This window comes from Bidens hawaiensis, unplaced genomic scaffold (genome assembly GCF_021521415.1).
Source record: "Bidens hawaiensis isolate Kalapana, Puna unplaced genomic scaffold, B.hawaiensis_p1.1 tig00009917_1, whole genome shotgun sequence".
NCBI classification, from domain to species: Eukaryota; Viridiplantae; Streptophyta; class Magnoliopsida; order Asterales; family Asteraceae; genus Bidens; species Bidens hawaiensis.
This window is the reverse complement of record NW_027491746.1, coordinates 855826-875368: the sequence shown is the minus strand read 5'-3', so window position 1 is coordinate 875368 and position 19543 is coordinate 855826. Positions and strand designations below refer to the sequence as shown.

At 42.3% G+C, this 19543-nt stretch overlaps 1 protein-coding gene across 1 annotated transcript; it reads left to right on the top strand.

Annotated features, from left to right (window-relative positions):
- The first annotated feature begins 336 nt into the window (after positions 1–336).
- LOC143533820 (protein NRT1/ PTR FAMILY 2.7-like) lies at positions 337–5207 on the top strand. Its single transcript, XM_077028478.1, has 3 exons — positions 337–408; positions 508–1267; positions 4243–5207. Exons 1-3 carry the CDS (start codon positions 339–341, stop codon positions 5075–5077), a joined length of 1665 nt encoding a protein of 554 aa, XP_076884593.1. The 5' UTR covers positions 337–338; the 3' UTR covers positions 5078–5207.
- Positions 5208–19543: the final 14336 nt, after the last annotated feature.

Below are 19543 nucleotides of genomic sequence, written 5' to 3'. Positions count from 1 at the left end.
GTCTCACCGGAAGCAGCCTCTCTATTCCTAAAAGGTAGAGGTAAGGCCGTCTACATCTTATCCTTCTCAGACCCTACGATAGCTTTGCTATTAGTTGGATATACTGAATACGATGATGATGTTTTCTACTTTTGTATACATAGCTTTACTATTTAAATCCAAAAAGAATATAAACTATTTATAAAATGACAAAATCACATATATTATAATTAATTTAATTTGCAATATCAAAATATCTCTCTGTCCCCACCTTTGTGACTTTGCACCATCACATGTCTTATATTTACTCCAAAATACAAACTCATTTTTCACACACAAGAGTTTGATTAGTTGTAGCTATGGATGTAGAACCACAACCATCTAGTGCACCCAAAAAAGGTGGTTGGGTCACCTTTCCTTTCCTCATAGGTATTTCATTGTATAACTTTAAAGTATTTTTTTTTATAAAAAAAATAACTGTTTTTTTTAGTAGTTATCTGATGGGAATCGAATATGTTTGATTTGTAGCAACGATGTCAGGATTGACACTAGCAGCCGGAGGATGGAACAGTAATCTTGTTGTGTATTTAATAAACGAATTTAACATCAAAAGTATTGATGCGGCTCAGATAGCGAACATTGTGGGCGGTTGCACGGCCTTGTTCCCGATAGTTGGGGCCATATTAGCCGACTCGTATTTCGGCTCGTTTATAGTCATTTGGGTTACATCTCTCGTATCCGTGGTGGGGATACTATTGTTAACCTTAACATCAACATTAGATGCATTGAGGCCCACACCATGTGAAAATGGGTCGAGTTCTTGTGTAGGCCCATCAAAAGCCCAAATTGGAATCTTGTACCCAAGCCTAGCGCTTTCGATCGTGGGTGCGGCGGGTACTCGGTTCACGTTAGCCACGATGGGTGCGGATCAATTTGACAACCCAAAACACCAACGAGCTTTCTTTAATTGGCATTTTTGTACTTTGTATGTCGCGACACTAGTTAGCATGGTGGGGATCGTTTATATCCAGGACAACGTTAGCTGGGGTTTAGGGTATGGTTTAAGTGGTGCGGCTAACTTAATTGGGTTAGCCGCTTTTGTGTTAGGTGGTCGATATTTTATACTACTAAAGCCACAAGGCAGCCCGTTTACAAGGTTGGCTTGTGTTTTAGTGGCCGCTTTTCGAAAAAGGAAAACTTTGTTGTCATTAAGGATTGAAGATTATTGCCAAGAGCCACAGCCTAGAGGAAAAAAGGGGGTGAGTGCAACTCCAACAAACAGCTTCAAGTAAGTATCTACAAGTTATATGTCATCCATAGATAATGATCATATAAGTTTAGAATATAAATAAAAACTATATAATAGCTTTATGATGACAAAACTATGAATTATAATAGAATAAAGTATATTACAATATATTACATATTATAAAGTCAACTTTTGTCATCTTAAAACTAATTTATGGTCGGAATATGGATAAAATATATATCGATGGAGACAAATTAACATGCATAATTGTCATAATAACTAATCAGTATTAAATAATGTTTTAGGGAGGACAGGGTTATAACATTATAATACAAAAGCAATATTTTCTGGTATACTAAAATACAATATATGAACCAGATATATAAATGTAGTATATGTGTGTAAACAACAGTACCTAAATTAGTAACATGAGAAAAAAGAACAAAAGATACATATTTTTAACTATATGTTTTCTTAAGCTCTCAGAATTGGGGCCATGGTGGCTAGGATGCGCCATTATTACGGTTTGTGTTTTGTCTAAACAGTGACGGATTTAGACGAAAATATCAGAAGTATCGTTAAAAAAAAATAAAATTTGTTTACTTTGGCTATGAGCTAGCGATCTTATGAACATTAATATGAGGTCTTCTTTACAAAAATGGTTCTTTTATTAGAAAAAGGAACTTAATAAACGGTATAATAATAATAATAATAATAATAAAAAAAAAAATTTTGGATATCTCATCTTACATCTTGTGAGTTGTGTGACACACACCTAACAAGTCAATGAGAGAGGTAATTAGTTATAAACTTCGAAAATTATACACATAAATATTTGGAAAAATTTTCAAAATAATCCTTTTTAGAAAGAAATTCCCAAAATGATTCATCAAAAACTAAAATTCCAAATATGACCAATTGAAATCCGTCTCCCACATGAGATTGGGAAAACTGTCATGAGATTTCATCCACCAATCATATTCTGACACTTGTAATTATTCTCACCTGCCAAGTTATATTTCCAAGTAAATCCGTCAGACGCATTAGATTGCACCTGAAAAGTGCCTTGTTAAAAACAATCTTGTAAGTGATATTTGGTATGGTTTCTATCTTGGACACGGCAATTTTCAAAAAAGTGGTTTATGGAGTTTCTTTGAAATTCATCTCCAAAGTTTCATATGAATTTCAACTTTAAAAATCATCTTCATTTTCTTCATCTTCTTCTTCATCATTTTTCCGATCATTGGCACCACCACCACCACTCCACTTGCCGGCAAAGACCCATGTGTAATGAGTCGTAGTAATGATTTGGTATGTTCATCTTTGAATATTATTTAATAAGTTCGTTATTATTATGTTCAATAGTTTACTTTACCAATACTTTTAAATACATTATATGTCGTAATGAGTCGTGGTAATGATTTGATATGATGAGCATGACTAAATGATTCCTAAACGTATTTCATTAAATAAATATTTATTAATTAATATAAATAATATAGAAATAGCTATCAACAACCAAAGACAAAACAAGTAGTAGGTAAACTTGTATATAAAAATAACAATAGTATTAATATTGTCAATGTTTTCATAAATGGATCGAACAACGATTCGGACTGACAACCAGTTTACCGGTTTAACCGGTTGGATCGGTCAAACAACTTTGGTAAAAAAAGACGCGTAGGTTGAACTTGTTTGGACCGACCGGTTCTCTGGGCGTTGAGCGAACTACACAGAACCGGACCGTTCAGTGGATCGAATCCCGGTCGAATTGATCGGTCCGACCGGCTGGTCGAGTCTGATCCGATCACAACAACATTGAGTATTGCTATGAATATAATAAGTTTAACTAGGAATCACTATGTTTTTACTCATGATATACATAAATAATATAGTGGTTAAAAGTTGTATCTAGTATATACAATAATCTCTAACTTTTACCACTTCTCAGTTATCACTTAAACATACGTTGTATTGTGCATATTCCAAGATATTTGCACCAAGTCGAAAATTGTGTATGGGAGTTTTACCATACTATAAATATAAATTTTGGGGTGAGTTTATTGGAGAACCACAAAAGATGGAGAATGGGAAACAATGTTTTACATCTAAAAAATGTTATATAAACAAAACATTTTTACATGTAAAAAACTCGTTTTTACATAGTTTTGTTTGGAGCTTTTGCATGTAGAAGGCGTTTTAATAAACGAATACTGAAAAAAAGTTAAGGTTAAAAAAAGGTAAACGTCAAAGACCAAAACTTCACGTAAGTTTAATATTTATTTGTTTGTTTTGTGTATTACACTCGTTAATTATATATGTAATATTAACAAAATATATAAAATTTTATTATATGTCGCCTTTTCAGAATGGGTTTGAGCTCATGTTTCAGGTAATGAAAATCCGAAAATATAAATTTCAATACACTAAGATCATAACTTGATATGTATAAGTATATAATATACATTAGCTACAAGATATACTATCCATGTCAAAACCCCAAAACAAGCTAGTTGTTATTAGTAAGAAATATTGCTTGGCATTGGAGCAAAGCATGATTGATATCACAATCTTGTTAGGAACAAAACGGCACCCGAAAGCGAAACAATACACACATGCACAAAACATAAATGATAAATGAACAATAAAACACAAAACAAGAATTTTATGCGGTTCAATGCCAGAGGGGCCTACATCCATGAGTTGCAACTAGAGTTTGCTCTTGTTAGCTTAGAACTAAGAAATATAATTACATAACAAGGTATATATAGAGATAAAACTAGGGTTAACAACTTAATGAACAAGAAACGAATATCGGGCCGGGCCATTGTTCTCCTTGTCGCCAGTTTATAAGCCTAAAACCTAAAGGTCAAAACCGGCTCAAAGCCTTCACAAATCTTAACAATTCATTGCTTAATGCCATTTTTGAATTTTATATTATTCAAAGTTTGAAAAGTGTACAAATGGCTGTAGTTTACGTACTTACACATCCTAACCGGTTTAATATGATACAGATTCCTAAACCATGCAGCCCTAGTGACCCAAGGAGACTTGAACTCAGATGGCTCCATTAAGAAACCATGGAACCTATGCACATTGCAACAAGTAGAAGATCTCAAAACCTTAATCAAAATCTCCCCAATTTGGTCAAGTGGCATACTCTTGCACACACCAATAGCCACCCAAATAACCCTCATTGTCCTCCAAGCCCTAGCCATGGACCGCCATCTTGGACCCCGGTTTCAAATCCCAGCCGGATCCATGATGATATTCGTTATGATCTCTACCGCTATTCCTCTAGCTCTAATGGACCGTTTCCTCCTTCCAACGTTCCATAAACTAACCTGCACCTCGCCCACACTTCTAAAACGAGTAGGGATCGGTCATGTTCTCACCATCTCAAGCATGGCCATCTCTGCATTTGTCGAGTCAAAGCGACTCACAACAGCTCATAACCACAACCTAACCGGGAGCTCAGTCGTGCCAATGTCGGTGTTTTGGATGGTCCCGCAACTAGTAGTTGTGGGAATTGGAGAGGCATTTATGTTCCCTGGTCAAATGATGTTTTATTACCAAGAGTTTCCTAAGTCGATCAAGAGCACCGCGGCTGCAATGGTGGCGTTGTTTATTGGGATCGCGTTTTACTTAGGGACCGCAGTGATTGATTTGATTAGGAAAATAACAGGGTGGTTGCCTGATGGGATCAATGATGGGAGGATGGATAATGTTTATTGGGTGTTGACTATTGCTGGTTTGGTTAACTTTGGATATTTTTTGGTGTGTTCATGGATGTACAAGTACCAAAATAATGTTGATGACAAGGAGCCCATTGGTTCTAATCCTAGCTAGGTAGGTGATATATGTAGACACATCACACATGGTATATTGTGTATGCAAATTTAACTGTTTGGAATGAATGAAAAGTTGTATTGTGGTATGAGTGAGTAGGAAAAAGATGATAAAGGATTAGATGTGTTGGTAATCAAATATTCAAATCAAATCTAACCAATGTGTAACAAAATAATGTCAATAACTATAAATGCTTGATTTAAGTTCCAAGCCCACAAACACTTTAGAGCTTCAAGCCCACATCCAACTCACATAATATGCAACTAAACAATAAAAATACTTAAGCAACAATTTAGACAAAACATAATATTCTAAAAGTATTTGTTTATTGAATTGTTATAACCAAGGTTGTAAAAAATTGCTAAGCGGACTCTAGGTGACCGACTGAGAAGTTGTGAGTACTCGGTCTTAGTCGGAGAGTAATTGGGGATGGCTCACTGAGAACTCGGCCTAGGCGGAGATTACTTGGGGATTACTTGTTTAGTACTCGTCGCCTAGGCACGATTTTTTACAACCATGGTTATAACTATAAGCAAGTCTTAAAAATTGGAATTAGTTGGCGACTAATTCCTAGTCGGCCAGTGATTGATTAATTTTAGGTAATTGGCAAATAAATCGGTAGTCTATCCTGTTGGACCTTAACTCCAGCTTTAGTTCCAGTCGAATTCCGGCAATTTGCAACGATTTCCGACCAATTTCTAGCGAGTTCATATATACATACATAGAAATGTGTATATTTATATAAAATTTACATGTAAAAATGTGTGTGTATAAAAACTACATATAAAAAAAATAAAAGTTTGTATATACAATTACGTATAAAAATGTGTGTATATATATAGCTGAAAATTATATATAAAAATTATAATCTGATTAATCATGATTATTAGCTAGCTAGTTTCTATCATACCGTCTGACTTGCGATGAACGAGTTTTACAACACTAACTATATTAAGTGGGTATATGAGCTAATAAACTAATTGAAAAAAATAAAAATCAATGGTATAAAAAGTGGTATTTAATAACTATAAGTTAGAAAGTTACACCTGATATGTTCTTTTATCATATAAAAAGTGGTATTTAATAACTATAAGTTAGAAAGTTAGCGAGTTTGTTAGCTGTACCTAGTCTTTGGGTAGTTCAGTTTTTCCCGTTCTTTTTCAGTTATAAATAAGCCTTCATCTGGCTGCATGTAATCATCAGAAAAACTCCTTTTCTATAAAATACTTCCTGTGATCAGTTGTGTTCATTGTTTGTGATCTTTTGTGTGATTGTTAGCTCTTTATACCAACAATTTTATCATATACACAACTTCAACTAACATGCAAAAGAAATAAGAATTAAGAATTAAAATAAAAGCAACAACAAAATTAGAAATTATAGCATATACAATATTTATTTGTCTTGCAAAATATAAAAATGTACCGAATCAATTCCTTGCAATATGATGTAAAGAATGGTTGCTGAATTGTAATTAGGAATATCTTTTTGAAAAGATATCAATTATTTCTTTTGTTTGGTTGATATTCATCCGCTCCTTAAACCATACGTAATGTTAATGCCTTTTAAAGTGCATTCTCGTCACATCGTCTATTTTTTTAGCAAAAAAACATGTGTAAAGATTACTACCCATTAATGTACCTTCAGTCAGTACCAGTACTTCAAACCACATAAAACGTTATTGAAGAAAGGTCCATGCCCCTTGGGTCCCTAATTCCTCCATGTTTAATGTAAGGCAAGGGGTCATTACACTGTTTTCTCAAGTATAGTTGAGAAATGATCTGGAATAAACTTTAAAAAAAAAAGGAAAACTTTTAATGTTTTTCCCTCGTAACTTTCTTTCCAACATGTACATATTATGACAGAGAAAAATCCTTCATTTATTTCCCTTTTTTTGAGCTAATGAATACGAAATTAAATAATATTTTTCAATTTCACTCGCTTTGTTTTTCTCTTTTAAATTTCTTTTCTTTTGTTTTCTCTTCACTCGTTTATTAATCTCAGGACTATTATATCATTTTATAATTTATAAATATAACTAAACTTCAATATGATGTCATAATCAAACCTTGAACCAAGGTTGTTCATTTCTAGATTTGGCCAGTTTTGATGTATTTTTAGCGAAATCGCTAACTAGGTGAAGAGGTAGGTTCCCGCAAAGCCCAGTTGGACCCACAAGACTCACCTTGAAGAGGTACGTCTACGCAAAGACCAACTGGATCCGCAAGACCCACCATGCTCAGAGAGATGAAGACCTTACACGCAGTAAGCCAGCTGTCCCTGCAGGAAAGCCTCCCTTGGTACAGTACTGTCCCCGCAGCTGTGGGTACAAGCCAAGAAGGAAGGCTACCCGCACTAACAGTAAGGCTACACGTATAAGGCACTAACTCTTATACTTCAGTAATGTCACCTGAATAAGGAATGAGCAGGGCGGGAATATTCCCGCCCAAAAGAGCCAGTCCGTACGCTTCTAGAAAATCTTTTATACTATACCTACCAAGGCATGGACAAATAGACAAGATCTGACAAAGCAAGCCATGAACCAATCACAGGGTGACAGTTCACTGACAATAGTACGAGGAGGAGCACGCTCCAGTACAAAATGTCACTATCAGCCGCTGCCTACCCACCAACTCCCATCATGGCAAGAACGTAGCCCATAGTTGGTGGAAAAGGAATATTATATACAGCTGGCCGTAACTGCTTGGAAACCTACCTTCGGCTATAAATACTCCAACACCTTGGAACGGTATCATCATCTTCTCTCTAGCTATTTCTCTCTATATACACTTATATTTAGAGCAACCTAATCTGATTCTCACGTCGGAGGGTGGTCACAAGGAGGAACCCCCCCCCCCCTTCTCAGTGACGAGCTTACGGTGTCTGTTTTGCAGGTGGAGAAGAATAGCCATCTTTGCCGGACGTAACCCTCGTGGGAAACATCTACTTAACCCTAAGATTATCCTTAATCTGTCGGGGTCACTTAGTGTTTCTTCATTGGCGCCATCCGTGCATTAAGCTAGAACTTTTCTTTTTCTCAGTTTTTTCAAACTTCTGGAAAGATGGTTAAGGTTACTCCGATGCCAAAGCCACCGGGTAACCAAGAAACTCCGGTAACCACAACCCCAGCTACTGGGGGGAACACCGGTGAATACACGATTGTTACGAACACTACCTCGATTACCCAAGCCGGGGCAAGTGCAGTAAACAATCCTCTCCTGGGATTCATTGATACCCAGTTGGGGAAACAACAGACGAGACTTCCCCGACAAACACCAGAACAAGTTAAAGCTTGGGGGGAAACCCACGTGACTTCTCCAAAACTTTCAGACCAACTGTTGGGAATGCGGGAACGTCCAAATTTGCAAGGGACATTGCGGAAGCAATCGCTCCAAAGAGTGCCAAACAGATGTCCAACATAGGCACTTACGATGGCATATCTGACCCGGACGATCACATGAACAGATTTATAGCGGGGGCAACCGTCAGTAATTGGACGGAACCCACATGGTGTTACATGTTCCAATTAATGACGCTCGTCGGGGCAGCCAGAGCGTGGTTTGATCGTCTACCGGTCCACCACATCTACGATTGGGCAGACTTCTAGCACAAATTCAGCCAGCACTTCAGTCAACAAAGAAAATATACTGAAGAGCAATGGACGATCTTCAACTGCATCCGAGAAGAAGACGAATCTTTGCTAGACTTCATCACTCGCTTCAACTCAAAGAAGCTAAGTCTGGGCACTATTAGCGAAGATCTTGTTCGCGCCGCTTTCATCCAGGGCGCTGAGTACCCAGAGCTCATCCGCACGTTGACAGGTAAAGACGGCATGCCACCCGCGTGGGATGCCATCATGACGGCAGCTAAACGCTTTGCCGAAACGGAGAAGCAACTGGGTAGAAATCTTCCCCAGAGCACAAACCTCTACACCCAGAGAACAAGAGAAAATAACGTCCGTACCGCCCGACAAAACAAAAAGAGGAAGCTTGGTATTTGGCAGTCAAGGGTAAACTTTGACACCTCATCCAGCTCTCGCCCTCTCTTAGGCGGAAGGGACAACATGCAGTCGTCGAACCGGAATCCCAGATGGACGCCACTCACCAAAAGCGTCACCAAGATATTTGCCACCGAGAAGCTCCCATGGCCAAAGGCTCCAATAATCCGACAGCGTCAAAACGCTGATCAGAGCAAATCCTATGACTTCCACGGGACAAAAGGCCACACCACGGAGGAATGCACATCCTTGAAGGATGTCGTCGAAACATTCGTCAAAGATGGGAAACTCACACACCTCGTGGCGTCAATCAAGAACGGAGGGAGGAAAGACAATCGGTACAAGGGCAATGGACGGAAGCCCGTTGACATCAGCATTCACATAGTTCACGGCAACATCAGAGAAAGAAAACGACGAACAACAGAGCCAAGTGCGTGGAAGGAAGCAGAAGTGCACTTCCCGCGTGTGCCAGGGGGGGCCCAACAAAGAAGGCCCCATAGTCATCAAAAGCCAGCTGGGGCACTACATCACCTCCCGCACCCTTGCTGATAATGGCGCTTCATCAACGGTCATGTATAGGCAGTTCTTCGACAAGCTAGAAGACGAAGACAAAGAACGCCTAGAAACAGTTTACGCCTCGATGGAAGGGTTCGACGGCGGCACAAACACCCCCTTGGGAATCCTATCTTTCCCCGTCACTCTCATGGACGGGAAGTACTCCCGCACAGAAGACATGGACTTCGTTGTAATGAGGAAGCCACACCACACATACGACATTCTCTTCGGGAGAGATGGGACGGCAAGATTTAATGCCGTGGTGTCTTCGGTCCATGGTATGATGGGATGGCCAACAGCTGAGGGCGTCGCTATGATCACGGGCATTCCCCAGGTATGCATCGCATCTGTCTCATCTAAACCCAAACCAAAAATGGCTAAACCAACCACCTCTGAGCCAGAAGAATGGGCCTTCAATGGCAAATACCCTGACCAGGCCGTTACCATTGGCCCAACGATCACTAATCCCACACGCACCTTACTCAAACGCTTGTTGCCAAAAAATGCCGACATCTTCGCGTGGACACCAGCTGACATGACTGGTGTACCTCGAAGTAAGGCTGAGCATAAGCTCAAGTGTGACCCGGCGTTTGCGCCAGTCATACAAAAGCGTCGCGTAATGGGTGCTGAGCAGGCTAACGCGTGTAGAACCCAAGTCAAGGAACTCCTTGACGCAGGCATCTTACGCGTTAGTAAATATTAAACATGGGTTGCAAATCCCGTCATGGTACCAAAATCCAACAAACAATGGCGAATGTGCATAGATTTTAAAGACCTAAACAAGCCATGCCCCAAGGATTGTTACCCGTTACCCGAAATTGATCTTAAGGTAGATTCATTAGCACCGTTTCGCCTTAAATGCTTCCTTGATGCGTATAAAGGGTATCATCAAATCCACATGGCTGTTGACGATCATGATAAAACCGCATTTCGGACGCCCGATGGCACATTTTGTTACCAAATGATGCCATTCGGACTAAGGAATGCCGGATCCACATACCAACGCCTGATGGACAAAGAGTTTCATGCCCAAATCGGGAGGAACTTGGAAGTTTACATGGATGACTTGGTCATCAAAAGCCTCGAGCCAGAGGCGATGTTGAAAGACATCGAAGAAACTTTCAACACACTTAGAAAGATAAACATGAAGCTCAACCCGAGCAAGTGTTCCTTTGGGATGGAAGATGGGAAGTTCTTAGGAGTCATCGTTACCAAAGATGGCTTCAGAGCGAACCCCGAAAAGGTTGAAGCCATTATGAAAATGGAATCACCTACTACCATCAAACAGGCTCAGACACTGAATGGACGACTAGTCGCACTTAACCGCTTTTTGGCAAACCATGCGGAAAGGTCGTTCCCATTCGTGTCAACATTGAGAAATTGTTTGAAGAAAACGCACTTCCGCTGGACACCAGAAGCGGAAGCAGCCTTTCAAGATATTCGGTCACGCTTGATCGAACTCCCAACACTCACAACACCAAAAGTGGGGGAGGAATTAATTCTCTACCTCTCCACCACAAACAAAGCAACTGGGGCAGTCTTACTAGTAGAACGAAAGGGCATCCAGATGCCCGTCTACTATGTAAGCCGCGTCTTAACAGACGTGGAAACCCGGGTACTCCACCCTGGAAAAATTAGTCTTAGCGCTTGTACAGGCTTCACGCAGGCTAAGACGATATTTCCAAGGCCACCCAATCACCATTCTCACCGACTTCAAACTTGCAAACATTCTAGGCAAACCCGAGTTGTCAGGGCGCCTAGCCAAATGGGCAATTGAGTTGGGAGAATACGCGATAAAGTACAAGCCAAGACCAGCCATAAAAGGCTAGGTCTTGACCGACTTTATTGCAGAAGTCCCCGCTTCGCGGGAAAAAGAGTGCCAGGAAGAGGCTCAACCCTCTCCAGCACAAGACATTAACGATGTCTGGCAACTCTATACTGATGGAGCAGCCAACAACGAAGGTTCAGGCGCCGGGTTGAAACTAACTAACCCAGCAGGCCAAGGATACACTTACGCTATTCGGCTGGATTTCCCAAGTACGAATAACGAAGCGGAGTACGAAGCATTCTTGGCCGGATTAAGAATTGCGCGTAAGATAGGGGTGAAAAACTTGGAAGCCCACGTGGATTCCATGCTAGTAGCCAACCAGATAAACGGGACGTACACGGCCGTAGATGACACAATGGCCCTATACCTCGCACAAGCAAAAACCCTTATGCGCGATTTCATCGATTGCAAAGTTGTGCACATCAAGCGAAGCGAAAACAAATCTGCGGATGCGCTAAGCAAGCTTGCATCGTTAGCCTTCACCCACTTGGGAAAGGACATCCGCGTTGAACTTCTTGGAGCACCATCAGTCCCGCGTAAGGAAATTTGTGTCATCCAAACCGACACGGAAACATGGATGACGCCAATCATAAATTACCTTGCGACGGGTGTACTACCAGAGTTAAAGACACAGGAAAGACAGATACGCTGTAAATCACTGAACTATTAACTTGTTGATGACATACTTTACAGGCGTAATTTCCTTGGCCCACTCCTCAGATGCGTTGACGACCAAGATGCCGACTACCTCCTAAGAGAAGTACACGAAGGCATCTGTGGAGTACACGAAGGTCCACGCGCAGTTGTAGCTAAGCTAAACAACGCGGGATACTTTTGGCCGGGGATGCACACGGATGCGCTGGCCTACATCAGAAAATGTAGGTCCTGCCAGCTCTACGCACCCAACACGCATCGCCCGAAGAACGAACTTGTTCCAGTCACCTCTTCATGGCCATTCCAGAAGTGGGTCATCGATGTTATAGGTCCATTTCCCACAGCAGCAGGGAACGTTCAGTTCCTAGTAGTAGCCATCGACTACTTCACCAAGTGGATAGAAGCAAAACCCCTAGCCCAAACAACCGCAAAACATATCAAAAAATTTATTTGGGAATTTATTATTTGTCATTTTGGACTTCCACAGAATTTGGTGAGCGATAACGGCACCAACTTTGCTGACCAGAAGCTACAAAAGTGGCTGAAAGAGCTTCAAATCACCCACACCTTTACCTCGGTGGCACACCCGCAGGGTAATGGTGAGAAGGAAAGAGCAAACAAGAGCATCGTCGACGGCATAAAGAAAAGACTCTTGGAGCATAGATCCGGCTGGGTGGACGAAGTTCCACATGTCCTTTGGGCAAACAGAACGCTGAAAAAAGCAAGCACGGGCGAAACCCCATTCAGCCTCACCTATGGCACTGAAGCCATGGTTCCAGTCGAGATCGGTCTACCCTCACCAAGAGTCATAACTCAACCAGAAGACAATGATGCGGAAAGACGGTTAGACCATATACTAACCGAAGAGCGCAGAGACTTAGCCGCAGCGCGTGAAGAGAACTACAAGCGACAAATGCAAAAGCACTACAACACGCGGGTGAAACTCTGCAACTTCAATGTCGGAGACTACATACTGCGTAACAACGAGGCTTCGAACCAGGAGCGCCCAGGAAAGCTGGCCCCGGTCTGGGAAGGGCCATACATTATTAAAGAAGTTCTGGGAAAGGGCGCATACCGGCTCGAAAGGCTCGATGGCACCCCCATCCCAAGAACATGGAATGGAGCTCAATTACGCAGATGCTACATGTAAATCAATTCCAAACTTGTAACGAACAGGCCTAGAGCCACTTCTAATGGAAATGATTCTCCTTATCACATTGATGCTGATAGCCTTACCTTTATACTTATGATCTGACCACACTGATATGCCGGTATTCACCACATAAATAAGTGAGGGAGGAAGTAAGTCGTTGCGTGTGGAAAGCGACACAACCCGCATAAACACAAATAAACAGTAAAAATTTCTAAGGAAAAGATGAGGAAAACCTTCACGCATGTCAGATATAGATGAAGTTTGGTCATCCTACTAAGTGAAAGTGACGGTCCTACCCGCACAATCATGATAGAGGAAACAGAACATTAACCTATTATCTGACACGCGTCGAAAGGTTAACTTATTCAAAACACTTAGAAAATTGCCAAGATAAACTAAAATATGCATGAGCAAATCATATAATGTTTATAAGGCAAGGCATTAACAAAACATTTATATTCACGATAAAAGCTGTTCAAACATTACAAAATGGCTAGGTATCTACCCGCCTACAAAAAGTGCAAATTTATCCTAACGGCTTGGAGGAATCTCAAGATTCAGGCTTCGGGACCACTCCCTCCAAACCCACTTGAACCCGCACCATCAGTTGGCTGCGGCTGTTCAAGGAAAGCTTTGAGAACAGCTAGTCCGTCATCAGCAGCAGCAACTTCATTCACCTTTTCCACGACCGGATGAGAGAAAGCAGCATACTGGTTCACAGCTTGGTCATAGGCAGCCTCAGTATCAACATCGTGTAGAGGAAACCTGGAAGGCGAGATACCTTTCTCTGCAAATCCTAGGCCAAGTAAGAAACCAACTTTCTCTCCATCCTCATGAGAAGCGTTGAGGGCTGTGCTCATGGCATCATCATAGGATGTGTTCGCGAAAATCCGATGCACAACCTACAAAAAAAAAACTTTTCTAAGTATAAAAAGCAAAAAGCAAAGAATAATTGAGCTATGCGTACCTGCGGCAACGCTTCTCGTAGAAGCCAATCCTTATTGGACAGAGCCTCTTGAAGGGTAGCTTTAGCTTGATCGCGTGCGCGTTTGGCCTCATTCTTATTTAGGTTGGCAAGCAACACTTCCTTGGCAGTAGCCTCCTCAACGCCTTTAAGCTTGCGCTCAGTGCAATCAAGCACGCCCCTCTGATCCAAGAGCTCCTGTAGCTTCTTGGCGTCCTCCAAAGCCAAAGCCTCATGAGCCTGCTTAAGCTTCTCCAGTTTAGCTTTCAGTTCTTCATTCTCAGTGCGTAGAGGCTCAGCAACAGCTTCAGCTTTTGTGGCCCTTTCAGTCGCATTACGCGCAGTTTCCTTAGCCAACCTAAGCTGTTCATTAACAACTTGAGAAGCCTTGGAACGGGCCTCAAGCCTAGCTTGCATTTCGGCCTCAAGATCCTTGAAGGCCTTCTCTCTCTCAGTAGCGGTGGCGGCAAGCTTCTTGTTTTCTTCCCTCAGCGATCGCACCTGAGACCCCTCCAAGCTACGCGCAGTCCTTAACTTATCGTGTTCACGATAAAGTAATTCGACACGCGGCTGCATCCGGGCGAGTAGAATTCGGAGCACGGTGGACAACCTGCCTTCCTGGTAACTAACCATTGCCTCCCCCAATGCACCACTTGGAGCGGCATGGCGCGTCCAATCGACGCAGTCTGTAGCCGTCCTGAGAGTTGTGCCTCGGCGGATATTCCACCTTGGGGCATAAACCTCATTGGAATCCGAAACTGCAACAACAATAAACAGTCAAGAAAAAATGACTAAGGATGGATAACAGGCCAAAGTAACCCCACGCACCTGTAGGGTCGATAACAGGCCGATAGCCGCTAAACCCATCACCCGAACCTAAAGGATATCCATCCAAGAGGTCAAGGAGATGGGAAGGAGGCAAAGATCGGACCCCCTCATCAACAGAGGTAAGTCTAGAGGTCCCAACTCTATACATACCTGAAGAACTGGCCAAGGACGAAGTAGTCGTTGACGCCGAATGTGACACCGTAGAAGTCACAGAGGTAGAGACCATTGGAGATGAACTCATTTGAGATGAACTCATAACCGTTGCAGTCGCTGCAGATGAGCTCATCGCAGATGAGCTCATGGAAAAAGTCACCGTCGGTCCGGTGAATGACGTGGTAAATATGGCACTTACGGCTGGCGAAGAAGTTGAACTGCTCAACGCAGCAACGAAAGTGGACGCCATCGTCGGCACAGCAGCCATGACAGACGACGTCATAACCGGACAGTTGCTTCAACAGTAAAAGCAACAGAACCAGTACCAGAAACAGACGCGGCCGCCTGGGTCATCGCCTCGGGTAGGTTGACCAAACCTATCGTCATGGGTCCTGAACCAACTCCTCCCGCACCACTCTCCTCAAAAACAGATAAGTCTACTGCATAAAGAAAAACCTTAAGATATCAAAAACGAAGGCGGAAGGAGATGCGGAAAAGGTACACAAAAAGTACACTTACTGGTTTTCTTGATCTTGAAAGTCCTGTTATGCGGAGATGGAGCCGATGAAAATGGCCTCTTCACGCCAGTTACCTTCGCAATGCTTAGCGGCTCGGAAGTGACAGTCGTTGTCTCAACCTCTGAGACAATGGTCTCGTCACCACCACCAAGGTTCATCGCCGCCTCCTCACTCTCAGTCTCGGAATCAGACTGATCCCCCAAGTCAACGAAGGTAGCAACCTTCGTTTTGCCCTTCACGCTAGCCGCCTTCTTTTTCCTTACAAAAAAAGGCCCATCTGCGGATCCCTCATCAGAAGATGACAAGATCAGAAGAATTCCAGCAGAAGTGTGAGCATGAAGAGGACGAGGATTAAAGAACTCATTACCTGGCCGAGTGGCGCTTAAAATCTCATGGCCTGGCGAGTAGACCTCTACGAACCTATCCGCAGTTTTCTCCAAAACGGGCAACTCGTTCTCATCAAGATCACGAGTACCCAACCGCATTGGACCACCAGTCTCCTGCGGGTGCAAAAGCGACTGTAAGTCGTTCCCTTCTGAAATAAAAATGATAACAATGTTAGAAGGAAAGCCCTAAACCAACACAAAAGACGGGGCGTACCATAAGGAATACAGTTCAAACCGTATTCAAGAACGATGGGTATTTGCGGCGTCCCAGACCCGGCGTCCTTCCACACGCGACTCATCCCAAGCATGACCATCCCAGATTCCGAGAAGCGATAAACAGGAGTCTGAATCTGGGAAATCTTGGTGAACCACTCCGTCTCCTGATAATTGGAAGCCGGAAGATTAGGAAGTGCCCTCCCATTCTTGAACGTCATCGCAATGGGAACGACACGAGCAGAAATATAGAAAAATTCACGCTTCCAAGAACGAAGACTACGCTCAGTAGTACAGATCTTCAAACCCTTGATCCGAGTGACAAGGGTATACCAACCCTGGATGCACCTCCAAGTATAGAAGGTCATCAGGCGGTCGACTCGAGGCTCGATATCCAAAATACGGCACACCCATTCGAAATGGCGAACTTTAGCAATTGCCATTGGGTGCACCTCTGTCAAATGAACACCGTGTTTCTCCAAAACACGGTATACGAACTTCGTTAATGGGAATCTCAGATTCCCATATATGAAGAACGAAGCGTAAACCCCTATCTTGCCCTTAGGGGCGTCGTATACTGTCTGGTTGGTCTCCGGCAACTCCGGCTCATAGGGCTCCAGCATGAATTTCTTGACGATGTAATTGTATACATCGAAAGAAAGAGTACACTGACACTCGCCAGCAGTACTCTTATCGTCCTTATCGGACGTTGACGTCGGGTTCTCGGGGAAAACGTCGGACTCTTCGACGTTAACCTCTGGGTCATGAGAAGAAGAAGACATTTTTTAATGTTAAGGATGAAAGAAAGCGGTTTCAGGAGAATGCTCGCCGGAAAAGATGAGAATTCGCCGGAAATCGCTTAAAAGAAAAAGAAGAGTGAAGTGAAGATAATGGACGAAATACACCCTCTCCACCTTATATACTCATCGCAATGAATGCGATGAATTTAATGCGAATGAGAGAGAAAGCGTAGGAGCAATGACACGGCGACACGTGTCGATAAAGCAAGCTGGCAACAGATGTCAGAATGGCGCGAAACTCGCGCCCACGCGCCTGAAAAAGCGTTCAGATTGACCACATGCTGTCACGTCGTCACAACTTCCTGCACATCCTGAAACCGTCAGAAGACGCCAATGTCCTTTCAACCGATTGGACTGTCCTTATCCTTTCACCAACCCTCCGAATTTCAAAAAGATTCAAAAATAAGAGGGAATATTCCCCCTTACCTTGGAAAGCAAGAAACCATAAGACAAGTGAGGGTACAGTGTCAAGGCGAAACCCTTCACATACTTAGCACTTGCAGGGAATTGAAGCCAAGAAGATCGACCTTATGGGCCATGCTTGCGGAAAGAGAAATAACACCCCCGCATGGCGGGAACGTTGAGAACTAGATTGTTTGAAGCTTCAAGGTGTAATTGGTTGTTTAACATAACTGATCACTATGTCTAAAACTACCAAAACCTCGTGGAGAATCTACACAAGTGAAACTCAACGCTCCCGACTTGCGAAGAGGTTACACACCTACCCGCATCATACCCAAAGATCAGGCAGAAAAGTCGGGAATTTTCTGCAAGTGACATTAGGAAAACTGCGGGAAGAATCCCCACGGAGAACCTTAAAAAACGAAAACCCCTTTTTAAAAGCCCCTTGCATAAAGTCCAAAAGTTCCCCTCACTTATTAACAATTCATGAGAAGAACAATGGACTGGGGGGACTTGAAGAGGTAGGTTCCCGCAAAGCCCAGTTGGACCCACAAGACTCACCTTGAAGAGGTACGTCTACGCAAAGACCAACTGGATCCGCAGGACCCACCATGCTCAGAGAGATGAAGACCTTACACGCAGTAACCCAGCTGTCCCCGCAGGAAAGCCTCCCTTGGTACAGTACCCTGCCTGTCCCCGCAGCTGTGGGTACAAGCCAAGAAGGAAGGCTACCCGCACTAACAGTAAGGCTACACGTATAAGTCACTAACTCTTATACTTCAGTAATGTCACCTGAATAAGGAATGAGCAGGGCGGGAATATTCCCGCCCAAAAGAGCCAGTCCGTACGCTTCTAGAAAATCTTTTATACTATACCTACCAAGGCATGGACAAATAGACAAGATCTGACAAAGCAAGCCATGAACCAATCACAGGGTGACAGTTCACTGACAATAGTACGAAGAGGAGCACGCTCCAGTACAAAATGTCACTATCAGCCGCTGCCTACCCACCAACTCCCATCATGGCACGAACGTAGCCCATAGTTGGTGGAAAAGGAATATTATATACAGCTGGCCGTACCTGCTTGGAAACCTACCTTCGGCTATAAATACTCCAACACCTTGGAACGGTATCATCATCTTCTCTCTAGCTATTTCTCTCTATATACACTTATATTTAGAGCAACCTGGTCTGATTCTCACGTCGGAGGGTGGTCACAAGGAGGAACCCCCCCCCCTTCTCAGTGACGAGCTTACGGTGTCTGTTTTGCAGGTGGAGAAGAATAGCCATCTTTGCCGGACCTAACCCTCGTGGGAAACATCTACTTAACCCTAAGATTATCCTTAATTTGTCGGGGTCATCTAGTGTTTCTTCACTAGGGTTCTAGAGACCGACAAAGTAAACCAACCAAGAAGGATGGGGCAGCCGGACCAACCGAAATTTTTTGTTCAATGGTTTAACTGTTTGGTTTTGGAGATTGGTGGTTGGAACCAATATGGATTTTTTTCAAAAACTATTAGTGTTATAAATTTTATTAATAAAATATAATTATAATACATGTACCGTATACGTAACCACATGTTCTAAAAATAATATATATATATATATATATTAAAGTTAAATGGTCAATTTCGTTACACTGCCGGTTAAGTTAACAACTTGACATAATCGGTTTCAAAATGGAGTGAACCATTAAACATTTAAACCGACAGTCCAAACCAAACCGAATCTCAAACGGGCTAATCCGACTGACTTGCTTTAGTTTCAACGAAGCCCACCTTAAACTAGCCTTTTTTTAATTAATATTTAGCAAATTCATATCTATTAAATACCATGACCGAATCATATCTTTTATAATAAATTTAATTAGCATAATGAAGCTTTTTAGATAATAGTTTTAAACACACTACTTTGACCATTCTGAAATTTCTTATATTTGCACCAAAATACACTCAATAGTCACACAATCTGATTTCTTGAATCAATAGAAGCTGGCTGCAACATATTGTAGCC